General features: G+C 42.2%; 12 protein-coding genes across 12 annotated transcripts; 5 read left to right on the top strand and 7 right to left on the bottom strand. All coding sequences in view use genetic code 12, as the record gives it.

Annotated features, from left to right (window-relative positions):
- Positions 1 to 23: 23 nt before the first annotated feature.
- On the bottom strand, positions 24 to 1,313 carry HSV2 (Phosphatidylinositol 3,5-bisphosphate-binding protein; the record flags this gene model as incomplete). Its single annotated transcript, XM_066158425.1, has 1 exon — positions 24 to 1,313. One exon carries the CDS (start codon positions 1,311 to 1,313, stop codon positions 24 to 26), a length of 1,290 nt encoding a protein of 429 aa, XP_066014522.1.
- Positions 1,314 to 1,922: 609 nt separating this feature from the next.
- cut9 (anaphase-promoting complex subunit Cut9) lies at positions 1,923 to 3,881 on the bottom strand (the record flags this gene model as incomplete). Its single annotated transcript, XM_006685470.2, has 1 exon — positions 1,923 to 3,881. One exon carries the CDS (start codon positions 3,879 to 3,881, stop codon positions 1,923 to 1,925), a length of 1,959 nt encoding a protein of 652 aa, XP_006685533.1.
- Positions 3,882 to 4,087: 206 nt separating this feature from the next.
- MAK11 lies at positions 4,088 to 5,332 on the top strand (the record flags this gene model as incomplete). Its single annotated transcript, XM_006685469.2, has 1 exon — positions 4,088 to 5,332. The coding sequence occupies one exon, from the start codon at positions 4,088 to 4,090 to the stop codon at positions 5,330 to 5,332; it is 1,245 nt and encodes a 414-aa protein (XP_006685532.2).
- Positions 5,333 to 5,389: 57 nt separating this feature from the next.
- On the bottom strand, positions 5,390 to 6,499 carry LYS1_2 (Saccharopine dehydrogenase; the record flags this gene model as incomplete). The annotated part of the gene is made up of 1 exon (XM_006685857.1): positions 5,390 to 6,499. One exon carries the CDS (start codon positions 6,497 to 6,499, stop codon positions 5,390 to 5,392), a length of 1,110 nt encoding a protein of 369 aa, XP_006685920.1.
- Positions 6,500 to 6,676: 177 nt separating this feature from the next.
- On the bottom strand, positions 6,677 to 8,020 carry PSN45_005069 (uncharacterized protein; the record flags this gene model as incomplete). The annotated part of the gene is made up of 1 exon (XM_006685855.1): positions 6,677 to 8,020. One exon carries the CDS (start codon positions 8,018 to 8,020, stop codon positions 6,677 to 6,679), a length of 1,344 nt encoding a protein of 447 aa, XP_006685918.1.
- A 68-nt stretch (positions 8,021 to 8,088) lies between these two features.
- On the bottom strand, positions 8,089 to 9,930 carry PSN45_005068 (xylulokinase; the record flags this gene model as incomplete). Its single annotated transcript, XM_006685852.2, has 1 exon — positions 8,089 to 9,930. The coding sequence occupies one exon, from the start codon at positions 9,928 to 9,930 to the stop codon at positions 8,089 to 8,091; it is 1,842 nt and encodes a 613-aa protein (XP_006685915.1).
- Positions 9,931 to 11,418: 1,488 nt separating this feature from the next.
- On the top strand, positions 11,419 to 14,325 carry SNT1 (DNA-binding protein snt1; the record flags this gene model as incomplete). Its single annotated transcript, XM_066158424.1, has 1 exon — positions 11,419 to 14,325. The coding sequence occupies one exon, from the start codon at positions 11,419 to 11,421 to the stop codon at positions 14,323 to 14,325; it is 2,907 nt and encodes a 968-aa protein (XP_066014521.1).
- Positions 14,326 to 14,498: 173 nt separating this feature from the next.
- Positions 14,499 to 15,422, top strand: MRPS9 (mitochondrial 37S ribosomal protein uS9m; the record flags this gene model as incomplete). Its single annotated transcript, XM_006685468.1, has 1 exon — positions 14,499 to 15,422. The coding sequence occupies one exon, from the start codon at positions 14,499 to 14,501 to the stop codon at positions 15,420 to 15,422; it is 924 nt and encodes a 307-aa protein (XP_006685531.1).
- Positions 15,423 to 15,456: 34 nt separating this feature from the next.
- PSN45_005065 (alanyl-tRNA editing protein AlaX) lies at positions 15,457 to 16,803 on the bottom strand (the record flags this gene model as incomplete). Its single annotated transcript, XM_006685851.2, has 1 exon — positions 15,457 to 16,803. One exon carries the CDS (start codon positions 16,801 to 16,803, stop codon positions 15,457 to 15,459), a length of 1,347 nt encoding a protein of 448 aa, XP_006685914.1.
- Positions 16,804 to 16,857: 54 nt separating this feature from the next.
- On the top strand, positions 16,858 to 17,481 carry VPH2 (Vacuolar ATPase assembly integral membrane protein; the record flags this gene model as incomplete). The annotated part of the gene is made up of 1 exon (XM_006685467.1): positions 16,858 to 17,481. One exon carries the CDS (start codon positions 16,858 to 16,860, stop codon positions 17,479 to 17,481), a length of 624 nt encoding a protein of 207 aa, XP_006685530.1.
- Position 17,482: 1 nt separating this feature from the next.
- SRT1 (ditrans,polycis-polyprenyl diphosphate synthase) lies at positions 17,483 to 18,448 on the bottom strand (the record flags this gene model as incomplete). The annotated part of the gene is made up of 1 exon (XM_006685466.2): positions 17,483 to 18,448. The coding sequence occupies one exon, from the start codon at positions 18,446 to 18,448 to the stop codon at positions 17,483 to 17,485; it is 966 nt and encodes a 321-aa protein (XP_006685529.1).
- A 200-nt stretch (positions 18,449 to 18,648) lies between these two features.
- Positions 18,649 to 20,861, top strand: PSN45_005062 (uncharacterized protein; the record flags this gene model as incomplete). The annotated part of the gene is made up of 2 exons (XM_006685465.2): positions 18,649 to 18,663; positions 18,777 to 20,861. 2 exons carry the CDS (start codon positions 18,649 to 18,651, stop codon positions 20,859 to 20,861), a joined length of 2,100 nt encoding a protein of 699 aa, XP_006685528.2.
- Between the last annotated feature and the right edge of the window lie 29 nt (positions 20,862 to 20,890).

Here is a 20,890-nt window from a genome sequence, read left to right as displayed (position 1 = left end):
TTCTTAACCATGTAAATACAAACCTAGTCATTTGGATTATCAAGCTCTTTCCAGCTGGCTCTAACCAATTCCCACTGATGGTCGGTGGCCTTGGCCCCGGTATTTTCGGCAATGATATACTTTTCCCATGTCCGTTTCAATTTCCAAATTATTACAATGCTATCATTTCCTGACCACCCAATAGATCCTTCATCATTGGCATATTCAGAATCGTATTCCTGGTGATACTTACTGGTGTTGACCGAACAGAACGACCACACCGACTTGAAGTATTTGTTGAAGGGCAAAGGCACCGGCAACTTGTTGAAGATGTGTTTTCTGTTTACTGGTGAGTTATGGTCAGTAGTGACAGAGTTCTGACTTGAATGCTCACTCTGAGAATCAGAAACGACAGTGTTTTGTAAAAGATTAAACACATGGAGTGTGTTCTTATCGGACAAGACCGCCAACTTGGTGTCATCAGGCGAAAACTTCATGGAGCTGATGACGGCTCTGTCCAAACCTCTTCGAAATTCGTATAATTGTGCAGTATTTTGGGTGGAATGAATCCGGATGATAGTCCCTAGCTCTGAAGCCGATGCCACCATGGAACCCGACCGACTCAATGCTAAACACCTGATGCTTGATTTATGTGCTTTAATGATGCTGATGAGGTTTTTCTCCTGGCCGCTGGGGGACACGTCCACAATCTGCAATTGTCCCACCTGTCTACCTGGAAATGCTAGAGTTTGGTACCGGGTGGAAGAAGGTGATTTTGAACTAGTAGACCCAATTGATGATACCGACGACGACAAGTTGGTGGAGGATGATGACATTGACGTGGAGCTACTTGACAAGTTCACCGATAAGTCAGCAAGCCCATAATCATTGGAAATGGTTTCATAGGATGCAAATTTTTTAGGGGTTGAGGAGAAGCCGTATACAAGTACTTGGTTTTTCAACACCACAACAATCCGTATTCTCGACAACAACACATTCAAAATGGGACTCATAAACTCAAGCAGAAGACTGCTTTTCCGCTTTAAATCGTCCCATATAATCAATTTATTGTTAGGTAGTCTGGGGTTTTTACCTCCCCCTACTAATGCCAAATAATTGGTTCTGTGAAGCATGGTGACATGGCCAATGCCAGTTCCCGGATGGGTTTGAGTGGGGAAGAAGGTTCGTTTGACCCGAAGGTCGATAGGGTTTGTGTTATACACAAGGAACCCTTGTTCGTGACTGTATGCAAAGCAACCTTGGTCCTGGTTGAAGTTAACGCTTAGTATCCGAAAGTCATTATTTACACTGGTTAGCGGAGAATGAGTATTCATAACAAATGCAACAAAATGAAGGCTATGAGGGTTGGCGGTCGTCTAAGAATTGGAATGTGTTAGCCGATAAAACGATGGATTCCAACTATCAAGGGATACGATTAAAGATTAAAAACTCGGTTAAAACCGTTCAGTGATCGGACACGGTTCGAAGGATGATGAAGTTCAAAAAGTAACTAATGAAACCCGGTTAGCCAGAATTGTAACTCGACTTTTTGAAGGGTGGGAGGTACTTCTGTGGAAACCTTAGCCGGGTATGTTTGTTTATTATTTTAGGACAGTGTTTTCTCGATGAATCACACACCTGTCGAATCTGAATGTCGCACCCTTCTGGACTCAATGTCGCATGTAACTTATTCAAAAATTGATTTGAATACCCCAAACAATAACTATGCCTTGACGCCTAATGAAGTTCATAATTGACTGAAAGATCATGGTATTAGCAGTACATAGCGTAGCTGGAGTGGAAAAATGATTTACCATAGTTAACCAAGAACCGTCGTATTGCCAACTCTATTGAAATATAAAGGGTGCGACATTCAGATAAGACAGATGTGAAGAACATAATAGGGTCGTCATAGACGAACATTCACATGAACAATACGGATTTTAGTCACTTTCAATATCCATTACTTCTTCATCCTCATCACTAGATACCTCTCCCATCTTCAAGCTACGGGCAATATCTCCTACGTCTTCCAAGTCGTCATTTTTCTGTGGTTCCATAGAAGGACTGGTGGTGGAGATGGAGTTGGCCCTCATGGTGCGAATCTTATTCGAGGCAGAGTCAAAGAAGGGCTTACTGTAGTGCTGATTGGATGATAGGGCTCTCTTCAAGAGATCAGTAGCAACTGGGTCCGAAGGTGAGATAGCCAACGCATCGTGGAGGAAGGAGATAGACTTGAGGTGGTTTCCGAGTTTGAGGTATACCAACCCGATGGATGCAAGTAGGTTTGTGTCGTTTTTGTCACTGATTCGTAATACCTGGTTGTAGCACTCAAGGGCCCTGTGTAATTCATTGGCCTTACGGTAAACATGGCCGAGATTGGCATGAAGGCAGATCCAGGTTTGGGAATCAGAATTTAAATTCTTGGAGGCTGTCAATGCTTCTTTGAAGAAGGCTTCAGCTCTGACCAAATCATTTTTGTGGAAGTGAATCACTCCCAACTCGTTCAATAGGAGCGGGTCAGTGTTGCAAATTTGATACGACGTAGACAAGTATTCTTCTGCCAAGTTCAAGTTATCCATTAGAAGGTGCTGCATTCCAAGAAATAGGTTGGGTAAATGGGTGCCTGGGAATAATCTGGCTGCAAATGCATATGCACTAATGGCTTGCTCATGTTCTCCTTCAGCAGCAAACGTGTGAGCAAAGCCAATCCACGCTTGGCCAAAATTAGGATTTAAAAGGGTAGCTTTACTGAAAAACCTTCTTGCTTCAATGATTTTATTGATAGACAAGTAGTATACTCCGATGGCCAACCAGGTCATAGCATCGGTAGGATGACTTTCGGCCAATTGGTGGGCCTTGAGGAAGAGTTTATTTTTACCTCCAAGTTCATGAAGGCAGCTGAGGTAGTTGGGGAGAATACTGAAATTGTATTGGTCCTTACTAAGAACTCTTTCACACACACTAAGACACTCATCAAAGTTACACTGAACATACAAGTAGTCTGCTCTGGCCAACAAGATATCCGTGTTGTCTCCCAAATCATAGTCTTGCTTCAAAATTGTTTCAGCTTCGTCGAACTTATGTACGTTAAAATATTTACTCAACCGAGACGAGTATAGAAGCTTAACCAACTCGTCATTGTTGTCGGCATCGCTGTAGTTTAACTGAGTGATGAACTCCCATTCCTCACTGGGGGTCATCAAATTGTTCGTGATCAACTCATTAAATGCTTCAAAGCACTTGACATCCACAAAAACTGCCTCTTTATATGCTTCCTTGGCTTTATCGAAGTTGTTTTGGTTGGCGAATATCAAGCCTCTAAGATAGCACATCGATGATTCCAACTTGATTCCTCCATCCGAGTTTCGTATCTGGTACTGCTCATCTCTGCGGAAAGGATTGGACTCTCCAATCAAGTCCAACGCGTCATCCCAGAGCTCCAATTTTATCAAGCAAAAGGCTGCCAAATATCGACAACTAACTGACTTCTCGAATTCAGGCTTGGACATTAAAAGTGACTTAGCCCTTAGATAATTGCCACTACTGAAATACACCTGTGCCAACCAAAAAGCATCATTAGGGTCGCTGGTCAATGCTAACACCTTGTCGCCAATGAATTCAGCGGTTTTGTACTGGTGTTGCATCAACGCGTCGTGTCTCCAAAGTCTTAACTTCTCTGCCTGAGAGAGTGGTTGCAGGTCTTTCAGTTGATTCCCGTTATTAGTGACGTTCCTGTCGACATTAAAGAACAGAGTCGTGTTCTCAGACCCCGGACTGCCAAAGATCTTGGCTGCCGGGTTGGGGGGAGTCACAAACACTTCATTTTGGCGGTTGTTCACGAGTGGTGATATGTATAACGTAGAGTTGTGTTGAGACGGGGTCTTCTGTGGCTGGGGCATCTTTGGAGACAATACACAGCAGGGGCGAAAAGAAAGTCTCTATTTCAATGGAGCGGTTACTGGTATATTCAAGTAAGCACAAGCACAATGGTGAAATCTGCCAGAGATCGAATGTGGGTGCGTAAACAATGTTTAGTGTTTCGCACTTTCAAAATCAGATTTCAACCATCTCATCGCGAAGCAGAGAAAGTTGCAAAGCACCAAACATGGGAAAAACCACACCAGCCACCCAAGGGGCCACCAAGCAGGAGTCCCAGGCATCTGATATCACTACCACCACCACCAAGAACTACACTACCCAGTTCAGAATTTTAGTGGGCTCGTATGAACATAATCTTTTGTGTTTATCGTTGATGCTAACTGAAGCACAACCAGTATTTCAACCAGTTTTCCATTTTGAAGCACACTCCTTGTCGATCAAGAGCATCGATGTTGCTAAGAGATACTTGGTGACCGGGTCTAATGACGAACACATCAGAATATACGATTTGCAGAAGAGAAAAGAATTGGGTACTTTGCTCAGTCACCAAGGAACTGTCACCACCTTGAGATTCTCTGATGAGCATAGTGCCTCTGAGATTCAAGAGTCTTCTGAAAAGTCTGGAAAGTGGTTACTTTCAGGGTCTGAAGACGGGAAAATCATAATATGGCGTACCAAAGATTGGGAGATTTTTGGTACTTTGAAAGGACATCAAGACAGAATCAATGACTTGGATATTCATCCTACTGGAAGAGTGGCCATTTCTGTATCCAAAGACAATACAATTCGGTTGTGGAATTTAATGACATGCAAGAAAGCAGCAATTTTGAAGGTCAAAGGTCGAGACAGTCTTGGTCAAGAATGTCAGTTTGTAAGATGGACCAAGTCTGGTAACCATTTTATTGTCGGATTGATGAACAAGATATTTGTGTATGAGGCTAAAGATGCCAAGATCCACAAACAGTTTGGTTTTAAGACCACGTTAATGTGCATGGACGTTGTGACGTTTGAAGGTGCTGAATGGCTTGTCACTGGACACAGCAATGGAGTACTTGAATTTTACGACCTGAAAATCTTGGTTGAAACTGAAGAAGAACCCAGACCTGTTTTCTCCTTGAGAGGTCACACCAACCGTATTAAGGACTTCTCTCTCTACAAGGTTGGAACCGTTCCATTTTTAGTGTCCGTATCTTCTGACGGTAAAATTGTTGTTTGGGACCTCTCTGAGTCTGTAAGAGACCAAATAGCCGTGTACGATACCGGTGAAAGACTCAATTGTGTTGCTGTATGCCCAGAGGCCATCGAAAAGGCCGAATCTATGAAAAGACGTTACGATCCAAACGAAATCAACGACTACAGTGAGAGTGAATATGAAACTGATGGAGAAGAAATGAGAAAGGTATTCAACAAAGCATCTAAAAAGAAAAGAAGTAAAAGTAGCAAGTCCAAAGTGTCTATTACTAGAGAATAGTGTACCAGTAGTTAATCAAGCACTCAATTACATTACTAATCAAAGTCTATAGAATTATTACTTTTTCTCCTTCAATGTAGCAACATGCTTGTCGAACAAAGTTTTAGCTCTCACCCAAACTGGAGCCTTGTCTCTGTTTGGCAAGTCTAACAAGGAGGGCAACAAGTCCTTGGTGAAACTTTCAGACGCTTCTCTAGGTAACAAGGATGGTAAGTGATCAATGGAGCACACAGACAACTTTGGTCCTTTTGAAGTTGGAACATCCACAGTTGGTTCTTTGAAGGTGGTTGCAATCGTATACACAGGTATTGGGTTGTGTGGGTTGGTGGTATCAGCAGACACATCGACAATTGTTCTCAACTTTCTATTTTCATCATTCAAGGTGGTTGGAGTCACAAATGCTGGAATAGGTGTAGACAAATAAATACAGTTAACAAAGATGTCTGATTCAATGATTTCCTTAAATGGGCCTCCTTTGGCAGTTTCAGCCATATCCCATTTCAAGATCTTGGAGTCAGGAATACCAGCCTTTTGGAACAAGGAAATGGCACCTGATCCACATCTACCCAAAGCTCCAATCACCAAACACTGTGGGTATGAACCAGTTTTGGCAACAGCAGCGTCCAATTGTTTCTTGACCACAGTCACCAACTCGTCCTCGTTAGGGTATGGAGAGAGGTTGGATAACTCTTCAGTTGGGTTTAATTGTTTCAAAGCCCAGTCCAAAACACCAACAGCAGCACCGGCAAAACCCGCGTAGAAACCAAAGGCAGCGACCCTTCTTCCTTGATCGTTTTCCAAAAATTCCAAGTCGTACAAGGTACCATTACCAGCTGGGAATCTTCCCAATACATCTTCCCAACCACCTTGGTTCTTGTAGCAGTGAGCAAATTGAATGTGTTCGTGCACCAAGGGGAAGGTTTCGTCTTCTGGCAACTCTTTTAAGCCCAAGATTATTCTGTCTTTTGGGGCGGTTTTCCAAGAGGCCTTTGGAACGATTTCAGCTCCCACGGCTGAGTACTCAGCAGAGTCAAAGGTAGATTGATCACTTTCTTCGACGTAGACCTTGAAGCCGGCATCGATCAAGGCCTTGGTGGTGGAAGGAGTTAAGGCGGCTCTGGCTTCCAAAGGTTTGGTTTCAGCTCTTAAGTGGATTTGCACAGTCATTGTGATATAAAAAGTGAATAGGATACCAGTTTTTCACACTTCGCGGGACGAGTTGGAATTTATATGATTGAATGGTCCCTTCGAAGAATCAGTCGCATTTAGTCATAGCTGCAAAAATTAGCAATTGCACTATTAATATTATGTTTGTCCAGAGGACCAAAAAATTGTTTTTCAACCTTACAAATCCCTGATCACTCCGGCTATATACAGATGTAACTTAGGCTGAGCACTTTCCCACCTGTCTTCTTCCTCGAATGCATCGCCATAAACTTTGAATACTTTCTTGATTATGGCCACTTCCGACTCCAGAAGCTTGCCTGACATACTCACCTTATCAAAGATTATGTGCGCAAAGTCTCTGTCGTTGTTGTATAAAAAGGCCAAAATGATCAGCTCATTGAGTAGTCCAAATGGCGAACGTCCCGTATACTCATTTGGCTTTGCACTTACCTCTTGAATATACTTATTATAGATTTCAAGTGGTCTTTCTGTACCCAACACCGAGGAACTCAAAATCATCGACTGGAGAAGCTTGATAGGAATATTCTCCAAAAGTAAAGCATCAACAATAGGAAAAATATCCTTGTTCTTCTCTTCAAACGCTTTCAAGCAGTAGGCTTGGCTGATAATGTTTTGAATGAATTCGACCCCGAAATCAGCGTGCGCTTGGTAATGGTGAAACTTCTTCAAAAGTGTCTCAAAGTCCTTGAACTCCATTCCATATAGTTCCATGAGCTTGAGCCTTATCAATAAAGACTCTGGTCTCTGGTCGGTGTCTAACTTATTAGTCTCGATGTAATCCACTATATCTTTCAAACTGTGATCCTGGAAAGAGATGTCTGTTTTGGCCAACCTTTTATAACTTTGAACGAATTCTGGATTTTCTTCAAGTTCTATGAAATTATCGATGGCTTTTGGATAGTATTCCAACTCTACGTTGGTTCCTAAGAGTTGACTGAAAACTATGAAGAATAGGATACCATCGAGGTTCTTGATTTTCTCAGTGAGAAATGATGCTGGGAAGTCAAAGTATGGTAAAAGCTGGGGACTGGCTTCTGTCAACTTGTTGAAAACTACCTCTCGAACAGAGCCTGGATTGGATAACTGGTGATAGAGATAAAGCACCTTGGCCCAGTCTCCGGTTGATGGCTCCCGAATAAGTTTTGTAATGAGCTCCTGGCTCACCAGGTCATTGTGACCATTACCATGACGGTGGAACAATTCCCACGATGTGTCGACTCTTTCTGGGTTATGTTTTATGAGATTAGCTAGTTGCTCATTTGTGAATACATGATCCTTCAACAAATAATAGATGGAAAAATCATTGGGTATCAAATTACACAACTCGTTTTTGACTGGAGTAGTCAATAGTTTTGAGTTTGCCTTCAAAATGCTCTTCAACTCATGGAAATCTTGGTTCTCTAGAGAGTTTTCTAGAAGGGCCTTGGTTATTGGGACTTCACCGGTCACCAACTGCTTGCTGATAGATGAAATGGACTTTGACCGAATGAACCTTAACATCATTGAGACTGAAAAATTTCTGGAGTGAGCTGCGAAATTCTTTTGCTAGTGTGTATGTTTCTATAGAACTATACATGTTTCAAACCATCTTCCATTTTTGCCAACATAGCCGCTCCGGTAAAATAATCTTCCCAGGAGTTTTCCACGTCAAATGGCTCCAATTCGTTGAAGTTAAACTTGCCGTTCAAATACTCATTAAAGTCTACTAATTCACTCTTATTTTCACAGAACAAACTCCAGCTAGCCTTAAACGCTCCTCCTAATGCACAAGCGTTGGGAATTTCGACCTTATAGTTCTTGTTGTTAGCACCAAGAATACTTCCCATTTTCCTAATAATCGAAGTGTTATTAGACGCACCTCCAACATAAAAGATATTATTGGGACGGGCTGTAAGTGAGTTATAATTCTGCTTCTTTCCATCGGTGTACAAGTCACCAAACTTTTCGTAAGTCCTTTTGTAGATGTCGTGTAGGTGGTTCTCCAAGGGAGTTGGGGTGGAACTTTCACTATCTCCCGAGTTGGCCAACATAGGCCCAGTTCTCAACCTGCAACTTAAGGTTTGGGATTCAACAATAGAACTGGCATCATCATCAACAGTCCAGTTCGATTCACTTGCATCAATGATTTGGTCGTTGTTGTTCAACAAGCATCGCTTGAACTGAGCAGACGCATTAGGGACAATTTCTCCCAATGGGAAGTAAACACCCAATTTGTTATTGAACGACTTGGACCCATCTAAAAGCTCATTAAACTTATCCCATGATTTCTTATCCGGTACTCCGTACTTATCGTTGATTGCGTCTCTGATTCTTTCCCTTGCTAAAGACCCATTACAATAACAAATCATACCCATGTAGTGCTCTGGAATAGTAGGGTGCTTGAATAAATGGTACTGCGAAGAAGGATTATAGTTCTTGGTGATCAACAAAACCGTGGTTGATGTGCCCAAGGACACTAAAATATCATTCGGATTCAAAGGCAATGAGATAATGGTGGCTAAGTTGTCACCAGTGAAGGAGTAGATCTTACAATTTGAGTTGAAGCCATACTTTTCCGTGAAATACGAAGAAATCACACCATCGGCTTTGTAGGTTATAGGGTTTATCGGGCCCAATTTTCTGCGCAATTCAGCTATTCCAGCCTGGGTTACTTCTTCAGAACACTTGTCAACTTTGGGGTGGACACCTGCAGCTAAACTCAAAAGCTCATCGTTATAGTCATTGGTATTGAGATTGTACAAGTTCATTCCACAGCCATCTGCCTCTTCGATATTAACAATCTTTCCCAACAACACGCTGGTGACAAAACTTGAAACCAACGAGATTCGGGAAGTACTGGCGTAAATTTTAGGATCCTTTCTAGTAGCGATCTTTCTAATTTGTAAACCTGTAAACCGGTAATGGGCTCTTGAACCAGTGATCTTGGCCAACTCATCCGCCCCTCCGGCCACCTGTTCGAACAATTCGAGCTCATGGCCGGTGGAATGGTCCTGCCAATTAGGAGACATTGGGTACGAGAACGCATCAACAAGTTGCTCAGATAACAAAGTAGAAGGCTTCAAACTGGCCAATAATTCCGATGCTCTTTGGGACCAGTACACCGATCCATGCTGCTGAGCAGACCCGCTGATACCTTTGACCAATTCAAAAGGAAAGCTATCTGCCTTCATTTCAGCAAATACGTAGTCAATGGCATCCAACCACATCGCCACGGGAGACACGATCTCACCCGTCGTCTCGTCAGAAACCACTCCCTTGTGCACATGGTACACGTCTTTGAAATGATCTAATTCAACACTGTACAACTTCACCACTTGTAAGCTTTCATTGGTGACAATAATTTTCAACTGCTGAGTGGACAAATCGAACCCCAAGTACAATTCCTTGGAATCACTGTAAGTATGAGACATCTAGGAAGTTGACTCTGTTTTTGTTGTAGGAGGGATAACTTGGTAAAGCAATAACACAGATACAGATAATGAAACCGGCAAATACGTATAACGAAACGACTAAGTTCTGACACACGTATCCAATCAAAAATGAAAGTACAGCAGCGGCGTATAAGGAGTAGTGCACGAATATATCAAGGTAGGCTTGCGATTTATAGTCGATGGTGAACTCTAAATCAAACATATATGAGAAGAAAGATTTTTTAAAACTGCTGGGAAATTAGGTGGTTAAATAATAGCAAACAGCTATCGTTGCAAACATTTCCGAGAATCTGGCGGTAGTTTGCCGTGCCTTAACCGAAATATGGGGGTGCCAAGTGGGGTAGGTGCCAACTGTGATTCCGAGCCGGTGGGGTTATGGAAAACCTGGTATTTGGTTTGATGGATCTATAGCAGTGGTGGACAGTATATTGGAACTTGCATCACTTCCCCTTGGATACATATACTGGTATATTCCTCATCAGACCGGGTTCTGATGGTGGGCGCACGTCGCTTTCTCCAGGTGTATTTGACGGGCACGACCAGTTTCCAGAGAATGCCTGATCGACAAATTACTACTTGAACTAAGAACACACACTATACATAAAAACTGCTGCGAAGTGCCACCAATGTGTACATACGCCGAGTGTCCTTATGGACGACTAACGTATGACTTATGATTTACCATTGTTGCAGTTGCGTGGTATTTGAACATTTGCTACAGTCACCGGCTAGCCCACCAAAATTGCCAAAAAGATACCACTACAGCCGATAAAGCTACTTCATTTGGTACTATTCCATTCACCGATAATAGCACTTCTTTATCTTCCACTTAGAAGTCTGTTTCCCTCTTGAAAGGCAACTATACGTCACATTTAAAAAATACGCTGGTGAAAACCCACTCTCAGTTTTGTGTCACTTGAGCTTTTGTAAGTGAGAAATGTTTAAAACACTTGAAAACCGCTCTTTACAAATAACTTTTTTTTTTTCCAGTATATATATTGGTTACAACTGTTTTAAGACTAATCCACATAGTCCACAGTTGTCCATCCCATAGTGTCGTTGTACTTGGCTGTACTAAGCATTTTCCCTTTCAATTTGCCCCATTTCCACCCCTACCATCCACCAAACCCATCATCATAATCAAACCATTCTCCCCTTCCATAAACATTTCTTCAGTATTGATCTTTAATATCTACCAATAATCATTATAGAATGTCCTCCTCTGGTTCAAGAGGCCCGCCTATAAACCGATATCCCAGCGGTGATGATTTCAACTCCAGTAAACTCAAGAGGAAAGGCTTTTATAGAAGAGGCCTAGGTCCTACAACGTCACACACCTCTGGGCCTGGCTCTGCGTCGTTGTCATCATCATCTTCTCCCCCTATAGATAACAGCCACCTGGGTGCATCTAGTGCTGGCGCTGGGCCAAACGCCAATGGCAGTACTAATATCCACAATAGACGATATATGACCAGTAACGCGGCCAATGGACCAAGTTACTCTTCATATTCATCTTACAATAACCCCAAATATAACAGCTATTATCCAAGTTATGGGAGCTACAACACTTTCAAGCGTGACAGTACAAATCAGGACTCAAGTGTGGGGATACCAGGTGAAACCACAGGTATTGCCAACTCCTATTCTTCAAGGCCAAATACAGGCAATAGAGGCTCTTTATCGAACTCTATACCAAAACGAGATAGGTCCAGGAACAACTCTGTGTTGAATGTCAAGCGTGCGGACACTTACTATCCCTCCAACTCCTATTTTAACAAGTCCCAGGTTGATCATTATTCGACTAAGAAAAAGTATCCACCTAACCAATCGTACTCAAATCAAAGTTATTATGATTCCAGCAGTTATTATGGCTACAAGAAGGGGTATGAGTACTCCAACACATATCCCGAGGATGATTATAGAAGAGAGAATTCCAAGTACGAAGATCACTACAAAGACCCCTCTGTCAACCCTAGAGAAGAAGAACGTGATCCTGAGGATCGCCAAATTCGTGACCAAAGTCATGACGTAAATGAAGAAGATGAGGAAGATGAAGAAGACGGGGACGAAGACAAGGATGATAATAACGAAGATAGTCTAATAGGAACAAATGGGGATAATTCGAGAGTCAATGAGACCTTTGAAGGAGATTCTCCAAAACCCATGGACGACGACTCCGATAACTACGAAGGGAATGAAAACTACTCTATGGAGGTCGATGCTCCACAAAAGAACCTTGAGCCTGGAAAGGATTTGAAGATCAAAGAACAGACCCCTCTACCGGAGACGACGTTGGATGAAGATGAAGAAGATGGAGTTACTACAGCCAAAAATGGACAACAAGAGGTTTGTAAGTTTCCTTCTAATAAGCTAGATGCAATGCTCGATGATTTGAAGACAGAGTTTGAAGAGAAAAAAGAGCCCCAGAAATACCTGGCTGTTATCGACGAAATCAAAGAGCTTCCTTCTTATAGAAGAAATCTCAAACTTTACCAATACCAGAAGCCTCAGTTACTTAATTACTTGAAAACCCATAATCTGCAAGTTAAAATTTATACCCAAAACTTGTGGAAGGAGTATAAAAGCTGGAATGAAAAATGGGAACACGAAGGAACTTTCATGGAACAACAATTGCGGGTTTTACATCCTCCTAATGATGAAATGAAGAAGGAAATCGAGGGAGCCGATATAAGAATAAAATATCAGGATAATACTGGTTCTGTTGCTCCTTCAACCCCTTCTAATGGTTCCTCCAACTTAGAAGACCCTACTGTTACTGGTGGTTTTGGAAACCGACGCTCTTCTAGAAGACATGGTGACTTGGTCACAACAGAAGCTGAGTTCGAAGAGGTTTTGAAAAATTTAACCAAGCAAGATGACGAGGATCCTATGCTAAAAGCTTTAAGGGTATCGGCATATGTTCCAGATTTATTACTTGACCCTAACGAAGGAATATTGTTGAACTTCATGGATTCTAACAACCTTGTCAAGGATAAAGCCGAGTGGGCTACTAGAGTTCGTACAGAATTCTTTGACAACTTCTCCCCTGAAGAACATGTCCTATTCTGTGATGGTTTCGTTAAGTACCCAAAGAAGTTTGGTTATATTTCCAAGTATATGGGTGGTCTTAGAACGACCGGCGAATGTGTGATTCACTACTACTTGACAAAGAAAGGTGTGAACTATAAGAATTTGGTAATGCAGTACAAGAAGAAAACTAGCAAGAAAAATGTTATCAAGAAGAAGCCAAAATCAAGAAACACTTCAGTGAACCAGACGCCTATTGAAGCTACTCCAGAGCCGCATGATACCTTTGAAGAAGTTGGTAAGGATGAATTTGTTCCAGCAGACAAAGACCTCAAACCTGATGTTTTGGATCCAGCTTTACCTATACCTCAACCGGTTGGACACAACACAGATGCTTTTGGAGAAGAATTGTTCACAGAAACTGGGAGAAGAAAGAGAGCTGCAGCTCCTACCTTTGAAGAACAAGCAACCAAAAAGCAACATACCGAACCCCAGCTAAACTCTCCAACTCAGTCTCAGGTAATTGAAGTCAAGAAGAAACCAAGGAAAAAGAAGGACGATAATGAGACTCCTTTAACCCCTAAGGATACTCCTAAGGAGGAGGAGACTGATGATAGCCAGGTTAATGGTGATGGTAAAGATAAAAATAGAAAAACCATTTCTAGTTATTGGAGTATCACAGAGGCCAGTGAGTTTCCGGTGTTATTAAAAGAGCATGGAACTAAGTGGACTACAATAGCAGACAAGCTTTCTACCAAGACTGCAACAATGGTGAGAAATTATTTTCAAAGAAATGCCGAAAAGTACAGATTGCTTGAGGTTGCCCAAGAAGCAGATAAAAAACTTGAAGAGAAATTCGCAGCCGTTCTCTCCAAACCAGAAACTGATGAAACTGTTAACGTGACGGTTAAACAAGAACTTGCGTTTCCAATTCAGCCCCATCAATTAATTGCTCCTCGCACCCAGATACCTCCTCAACCTCAAATGTTACCACTGGCCTCGCAAGTTTACCAAACCCCACCTCAAATCCAGATGCAACCTTTTAATAAGCCTTCTATTGGTGCTTTAATCACACACGAAGCACATCCAGATGTCCACAAGCCGTCGATTATGAGTTTGTTGAATTCCGATAGCCCAGTCACGAACGAGTCCTCACAAAAAACGCCGACCACTGACATTCCCATAGCACCTGAGTTGATCGATGCTCAACCCAAAAGGAATAATATTAACACCTTGCTTAACTCGCCTTCAAGCTCATCCCAGCTCGATGAATCCAATAGAGGGGAGTATTCCAAGATGCCGAAACTCAGTACCATCTTGGCTGATTCTAGTAATGATAATAACTAATTTAATCTGTATTATATAATTAAACCAAATTCTGTACATTAGCTAATAAATTATATCTATATTCTAATGGGTTCTGATCTCACAAAGTGAAATGTTCGTGGGTGCGCGAAATTTTCATTGCACCAATCCTCTAAAATTTTTCAGTTCGTACAGTGAGCACCTTAACCACAAGCATGTCTTTACCAAAAAGTTATTTGGGTTTGCTTGGGAGAACCGTACGGCTCTTCAGCTCCTCCACCAAGGTTTTGAACGAGGCAGCCCCATCGATCCCCAGAAGCATAAGGAATGAGAGACTTATCAACGTGATCCCTTCGCTGTTGGGCAAAGACAGAATCAAGGACTACGAGTTCGAAAGACTCAGAATAGTCCCCGAATTGAACACCTATTATGGGGGAAACCCCATTCATGACTCAACCATGAGCAGATTACAGTCCCTAGTACAACGTCATTTACATTTGCCTACGAAAGAATTAACTAGTCAAGAGCTCCTGGAAAGTAAGTTTTTATCATTCCTTGAGTACAGAGATAATTACGCCCGTAACGAAAGAGTCAAGGTGGCTCATCACAGAGACTTGATCGGGTTGTTGAACAGGTTAAGAAGTATTGACCCCCAGTTAATGCCCAAAGAAGTTGTCGAGACTTTGAACGAGTTTGTAAGTCAAACCGGTCAATCTACATCGAAAACTAGAACCATCAAAACCTTCGATGAAAATGGTATAGCAAAGGCCAAAGGCAAGAAGAAGACGTCTGTTGCCAATATAAAATTAGCTAACGGAAATGGCTTGATCATGGTGAATGGAGTTAATTATACCAACTATTTCACCAGAGATGAGGACAGAGACAAGATTACCTTTCCGTTGTTGGCCATTGACAAGTTGGCTCAATTCAACGTATTTGCGGTGATCAATGGAGGTGGTATTAGTAGTAAGGCTGATGCTCTTAGGTTGGGTTTGATCAAGCTTTTAGGCCAATTAAACCCTATATGGAAGAGAAGATTGAAGTCTGCTAACTTGAGATCTGTGGATCCTAGAATTGTTGAGAGAAAGAAGCCGGGTAAGGTCAAGGCTAGAAAGTCCCCTACGTGGGTCAAGCGTTAGTCTAAATCTTGTACATATAAATATATCTTATAAATTACTCGTGTAAACGAAAGTTGTTCAAATAATTCACCAACGAGTCGATTTCACCCTTTTCATACTTGGATATTTTACCTTGGAAAGAGCTTCCTTTACCACCACCTTTTATGGTAGACAAAATCTTCTTGATTTCTCCCAGAAGTTCGGTGGACTCCGGACCCATAATCTTTATGGTTCCTGGTTCATTAACTAACCCAGTAAACATGACTGCAGTGTGAGTCTTGTCCAAATCGATTCCGGAGTCCTTATTGTTATTCACCAATGTCAACAATTCTTTTTGAAGCAAGTTCAACGACTCGGCATCAGTGTCCTTTCTGTAAGCCCATTCAAGGGTAGAGCCATTTTTGAAGCTCTCAAACATGCGCTTGGCTTCAAGTCCCATCAACTCCTTGAGAAGATTGTTCTTCGTGGAGTTGGCCTCTCTATAATTGTCATTAAGTAGTTTGGTCTTTTCGTACACCTCATCTGGCTGACAAGATAAGAGTCCTCCAGACACATTTTTGAGAATATCATAGTTCTTTTGGGCAAACTTATAAACTCTTGATCCACACACAAAGTGGACCCTGGAGTTACCACCTCTGACATTCACCTGGTTCAAAATCGACACCGCCTGGATCTGAGATGTGTTTTTCAAGTGAGTTCCACAACAAGGGTTTCTATCTAAATTACCAATACTGACAATTCTCACTAAGCCCTTAGAAATATCGTAATCGTCTGGAAGATGGGAAAGATCCAATTCATGCCCATGTCCATCTGGAACCTCCACAGTAATTGGTATAGCATCAAGAATTGCCTGGTTGACCTTCTGGTTGACTTCATTCACAAGCTCTTCGTCTACTTTCTTGGGCAATTCAACGTAGCACGTTACATCTCCCATACCCCAACTCAATGTCTCTAGGTCATACTGGTCAAAAATCGCAGAAACAAGATGCTGGCCGGTATGTTGTTGCATGTGATCAAACCGTCTTGCCCAGTCCATCGATACATTCACTTTGGTACCTGGAACAAGTGGTTTGTTGGACAAATGAAGAGCTGTAAGGCCTTCACGAATGGCCTCGGACACAAACACCTCGTCTGTTTCACTCTTGATGAACCCTTGGTCACACGGCTGTCCTCCTCCTTCGGGGAAAATGACTGTGTCGGCTAACTCGATGGCATACTTCACTTCAGTGCCGTTGCTAGCATCTGAGTCTTTTTTCTTCTTATTTTTGTTTTGCTTATCCTTGGGGGTGATGTGACCCTTGTGTGGCTCACATGAGCACACGGTGGTGGCCAAGGTTTTGAGAAATGATTCCTTTTGGCATGCTAAAGCTCCTACAATGGTGCTTCCTGTTTTGGTGGCCATGTTTCTGATTTCAATTATTGGTGCGACCTTCCCAAATTTATACCGATAAGGCCCATGACTCAATTTGTGTTGACCAAAACCCTCAAGAAGGTTTTGGAAGCTTCTGTACCCCCTGAGGAGCTTGTGGAGCTATTGAAAAACAACGATGGGTACCTTCTGCATAAGGATTTGATTCGCTTTTATCACAAATTCAAACCAACTCTGAGCTTATTGGACCTCATCAAGCTTTCCCAAATCCACTTACCAAATAAGAATGTGGTAGAGTCCAAGCCCAAAACAAAGGAGTATCTCCAATTGATGGAACGATTACGCTTGAATGCCAAAGAAACCGAATACAGAAAGCTTGTGACGGCCAGAGCAGATTATGATACCTTATATGAAGACAAGTCTCATGAGGTTCAAACTCCAGCACAAATGAACAAGGAAATCAAAAACTATTTGACTACAATTGTCAACATTTTAATCAGTGTCGCCAGTGTGGTATATGCCATTTGGTACTGGACAGCAAGTTCTTGGGCACTTCCTGATAGCTATCGGGTGTTGATGTGTCTTTTCTTTGGGTTGCTCGTGTTGGTAGCCGAAGTGGTTGTATATTTGGGATACTTAAACAAAATTGATACTGCTAGGACGGTAGAAAGGAAGAAAAAGGAAGTGAAAAAGGTGTTGAAGACGCTTTGATTCACCGATCAGAAACTGACCTATATGGAGGATGAGCAGGAAGGTCCTTCAAGATATCCTGGGCAGTTTGGTGCAACTTTGCCTTTCTCTTGCCCAAATGCTTGAGTTTCTCGGTTTCCAACGTTTTGTAGTATCCCCATTTGAATAAAATGGCCATGATATCAAAGAACTTAAAATCGGGCCATAAAGTATCCACAAACTCCAAAGTACAATCATAGTTGCATTGCCAAATCATAAAGTCGCTCAATCTGGTATGGCCACTGGTTCGGATCATGATATCCAAAGGGGGAGTCTCCGGTCCAAAATACATACTTATGTCCAATAAATCCATATTGATATCTTCCTTGTTGATCTCATGGTTAATTCTCTTCTCAGATATGGACCGAATAGCACCCGTGATATCATCTCTGCTTGTGTATGGGAAACAAACATTCAACACTCTTTTGCCGAAGTTGTGATTTGTTCTCTCCTCAACACGTTCCAAATCCTTCAAGATATCTTCGGGGATCATCGCCTTATTGCCAATAATCTTTACCTGGACTTTGTTATACATAGCATAGCTGTCTTCGTTTTGGGAAAGATAATTGAGCTTCTCCCGCAAGAGCCCAAATAAGGTGTCGACCTCTTCTTTTGATCGATGGAAGTTCTCGATTGAAAAAGCATAGATTGTAACACAACTAACTCCAAGCCTATAACACGCATCCAACACACCAACAAGGGATTCGGCTCCAGCAGTGTGACCTTCTTTGAGAGGCAAGTTGCGTTTCCTGGCGAAGGTCCTGTTACCGTCCATAATCACAGCTACATGTTGGGGTACGGGGCCCGTTTTCATAATGGAGATAACCAAATCCTTGAAAAATCCTTGAAGATAGGCAAATAAGGGGAAGGCGAACAAGAGCTTTTTCAAAGTTCCAGCTGATACCAAAGGAGCTTGGGTTGAAGAAGGGGTGGATAAATTGGGGTTCATCGATGTGTGTTAAAATATATATATTTCTCAGGAAGAATAGGCAAAAACATGTACCGCTTTATCGAATGTATCACATTTGGAAGTGGCTGCAACATAAGGCTGCAAAATCCTGACTTATCTAGATGTTCTTCTTTTGAGAGGTAATACATGGATGTACATGTAATACACCCTAACTTCACGCCACATACCTCACTGTAGGTATGTGTAGCATTATGGTCTTATTCTCCTTCGGTGTTGTCAATATATTCTCTCTGTCGCTAAGCGAAACCAATACGCTCTCACGCTCTCGCACTCGTCTACAAAAACTTTGACACAAACATTACCCAAGTTTGAACACAAGTTTCTGTTAATTGCGTGTCCTACTGTTCCTGTCTGTTTAGAGTATCACAAGGTGATCCTCCTAGTTAACGGAACATTGTCCCTCCAGCTTGCGTGGCTGATTAGATTGTCCCTCACACGTATCAAAGTGCTGTTGTTTACAAAGAAAAATAAATCCCAGACGATAGAGTCTGGTAGCCAGGAGAAACACAAATATAACTTCAAGCGGATCTTGATGTCTTCTATTAACAGATCCAAATCTCTGTATGGCACCTCTAGCGTGTCTGATCTGTCCTCAATCGGTGTCCAGCACGAAGGGGTTTCTGACTCAAGAAGAAGACAGTCCAAAAGAGACGATGCCATCAGGAGAAAGATAGAAAGTGATTTGAGCAAGAAAAGACGTGGTGCTGCCAAGGTATCCCGCCAGCGCAAAGCCACCCCTGGTACAGTGCTCGCGTTGAAGCCATCGGAGGCGGTGACTTGTAAGCCATCCACTACGGTATTTGAGGCTTCCCAATTGATGACAGCTAAGCGGGAAAATTGTATTTTAGTAGTTGGAGAGGATGGTGAACTCTTAGGTATCTTCACCGCAAAGGACTTAGCCTTCAGGGTTGTGGGCTCTAACCTCAACGCCAATGTCATCACCATTGACCAGATCATGACTCCTAATCCTTTGTGCACAAATGCCAATGATCCTGCTTCCGATGCTCTCACGGTTATGATTCAAAAACGGTTTCGTCATTTACCAGTTTTAGACAATAGGGACCGAATTGTAGGGGTGTTAGATATAACCAAGTGCTACTCCCAGCAAATGGAGAAGTTGGAGAGAATGCACGAATCTTCAAAGAGATTGTACGAAGCTTTCGACACAGTTCACTCCGAAATGGCAGTAGTACAACAGCCACTTCAAGTATTCCAATACTTTGAGGAGTTAAAGAGCAAGATGAACGGTCCAACTTTGGATACCGTGTTGGACTCCAGAACCGTCCCTATCTACTGCTCGATAAAAACTACTGTTTATGAGGCGACTGTTTTGATGAAAGAGAATAACACCACTGCTGTTCTTGTAAAGGATAATGAAGATAAGGTTAACGGGATTTTTACATCCAAGGACGTGGTTTTGCGAGTCATTGCTGCCGGTTTGACCCCCAAGAACTGTTCTATCGTCAGGGTTATGACTCCGCAGCCGGACGTAGCTCGTCATGATCTTTCCATTCAAGAATCTTTGAGGAAGATGTTCGATGGTCACTATTTAAACTTACCTGTTGTGGGGGATTCCGGTGATATAATTGGGATCGTTGAAGTGTTAAAGTTAACCTACGCTACGCTAAACCAAATTAAGCAAGTCAAAGATCAAGAGAGTCCTGAGATCGTTTCGGAAGCAAAAAGTGGTGGAGCTGAAGGACCCGCTTGGAATAAGTTTTGGACATCATTAGACAACGATGCTGATTCAGTTAATTCAGATTCCTTGGTGGTCGACTCCAGTGGTAGGCCCCAAACACCAACCAATTTGACTTCTCAGGCTGGCCTCACTTCATCGGATTTGAACCTTGATATCAAGCCATCTGATTCTATCTCTCATATTGAAACTCCTCAAAAGAGCAGAACAAGTCTTTTAGACTCTCTTGACGAGTCATTTGTATTGAAGTTCAAATCTCCTGCCAATGAAAACCGAGTCCATCGGATTTCCATTAAGCCTACTGATGGCTTGACAAAATTAAGAGAATTGATAGACGAAAAGTTACATCCTAAAGACTTTCAGTACCTTAGAGTGACAAAAGTTAATGATGACGGAAAGACATACGCCATAAGCTATGTTGATGATGAAGGGGATATTGTGTCAATCACCTCAGATAATGATTTGCTTGACTGCGTGAAGATCAACTTGAGACTCGCCAGCCATAAGGCTAACTTATATTTACATAATCCCCACGAGCCAGCACCCATAGAAAACATCAAGATTAGAAAACCCAAAAGACCTAGACGGGTATCTGAGAATGGGTTTTTTGGTGTTCCCAACGAAGTCTTGATACCTGGCGTGCTTTTGGTATTGGCAACTGCCACATTGATAGGATATTCCGTGAACAAAAGGTGAATACTGGTGTAGGTTATTTATTACTATTT

The sequence above is a fragment of the Yamadazyma tenuis genome, chromosome 7, assembly GCF_029203305.1.
Source record: "Yamadazyma tenuis chromosome 7, complete sequence".
Classification (NCBI taxonomy): Eukaryota; Fungi; Ascomycota; class Pichiomycetes; order Serinales; family Debaryomycetaceae; genus Yamadazyma; species Yamadazyma tenuis.
This window is presented reverse-complemented; position numbering and strand designations above follow the sequence as displayed.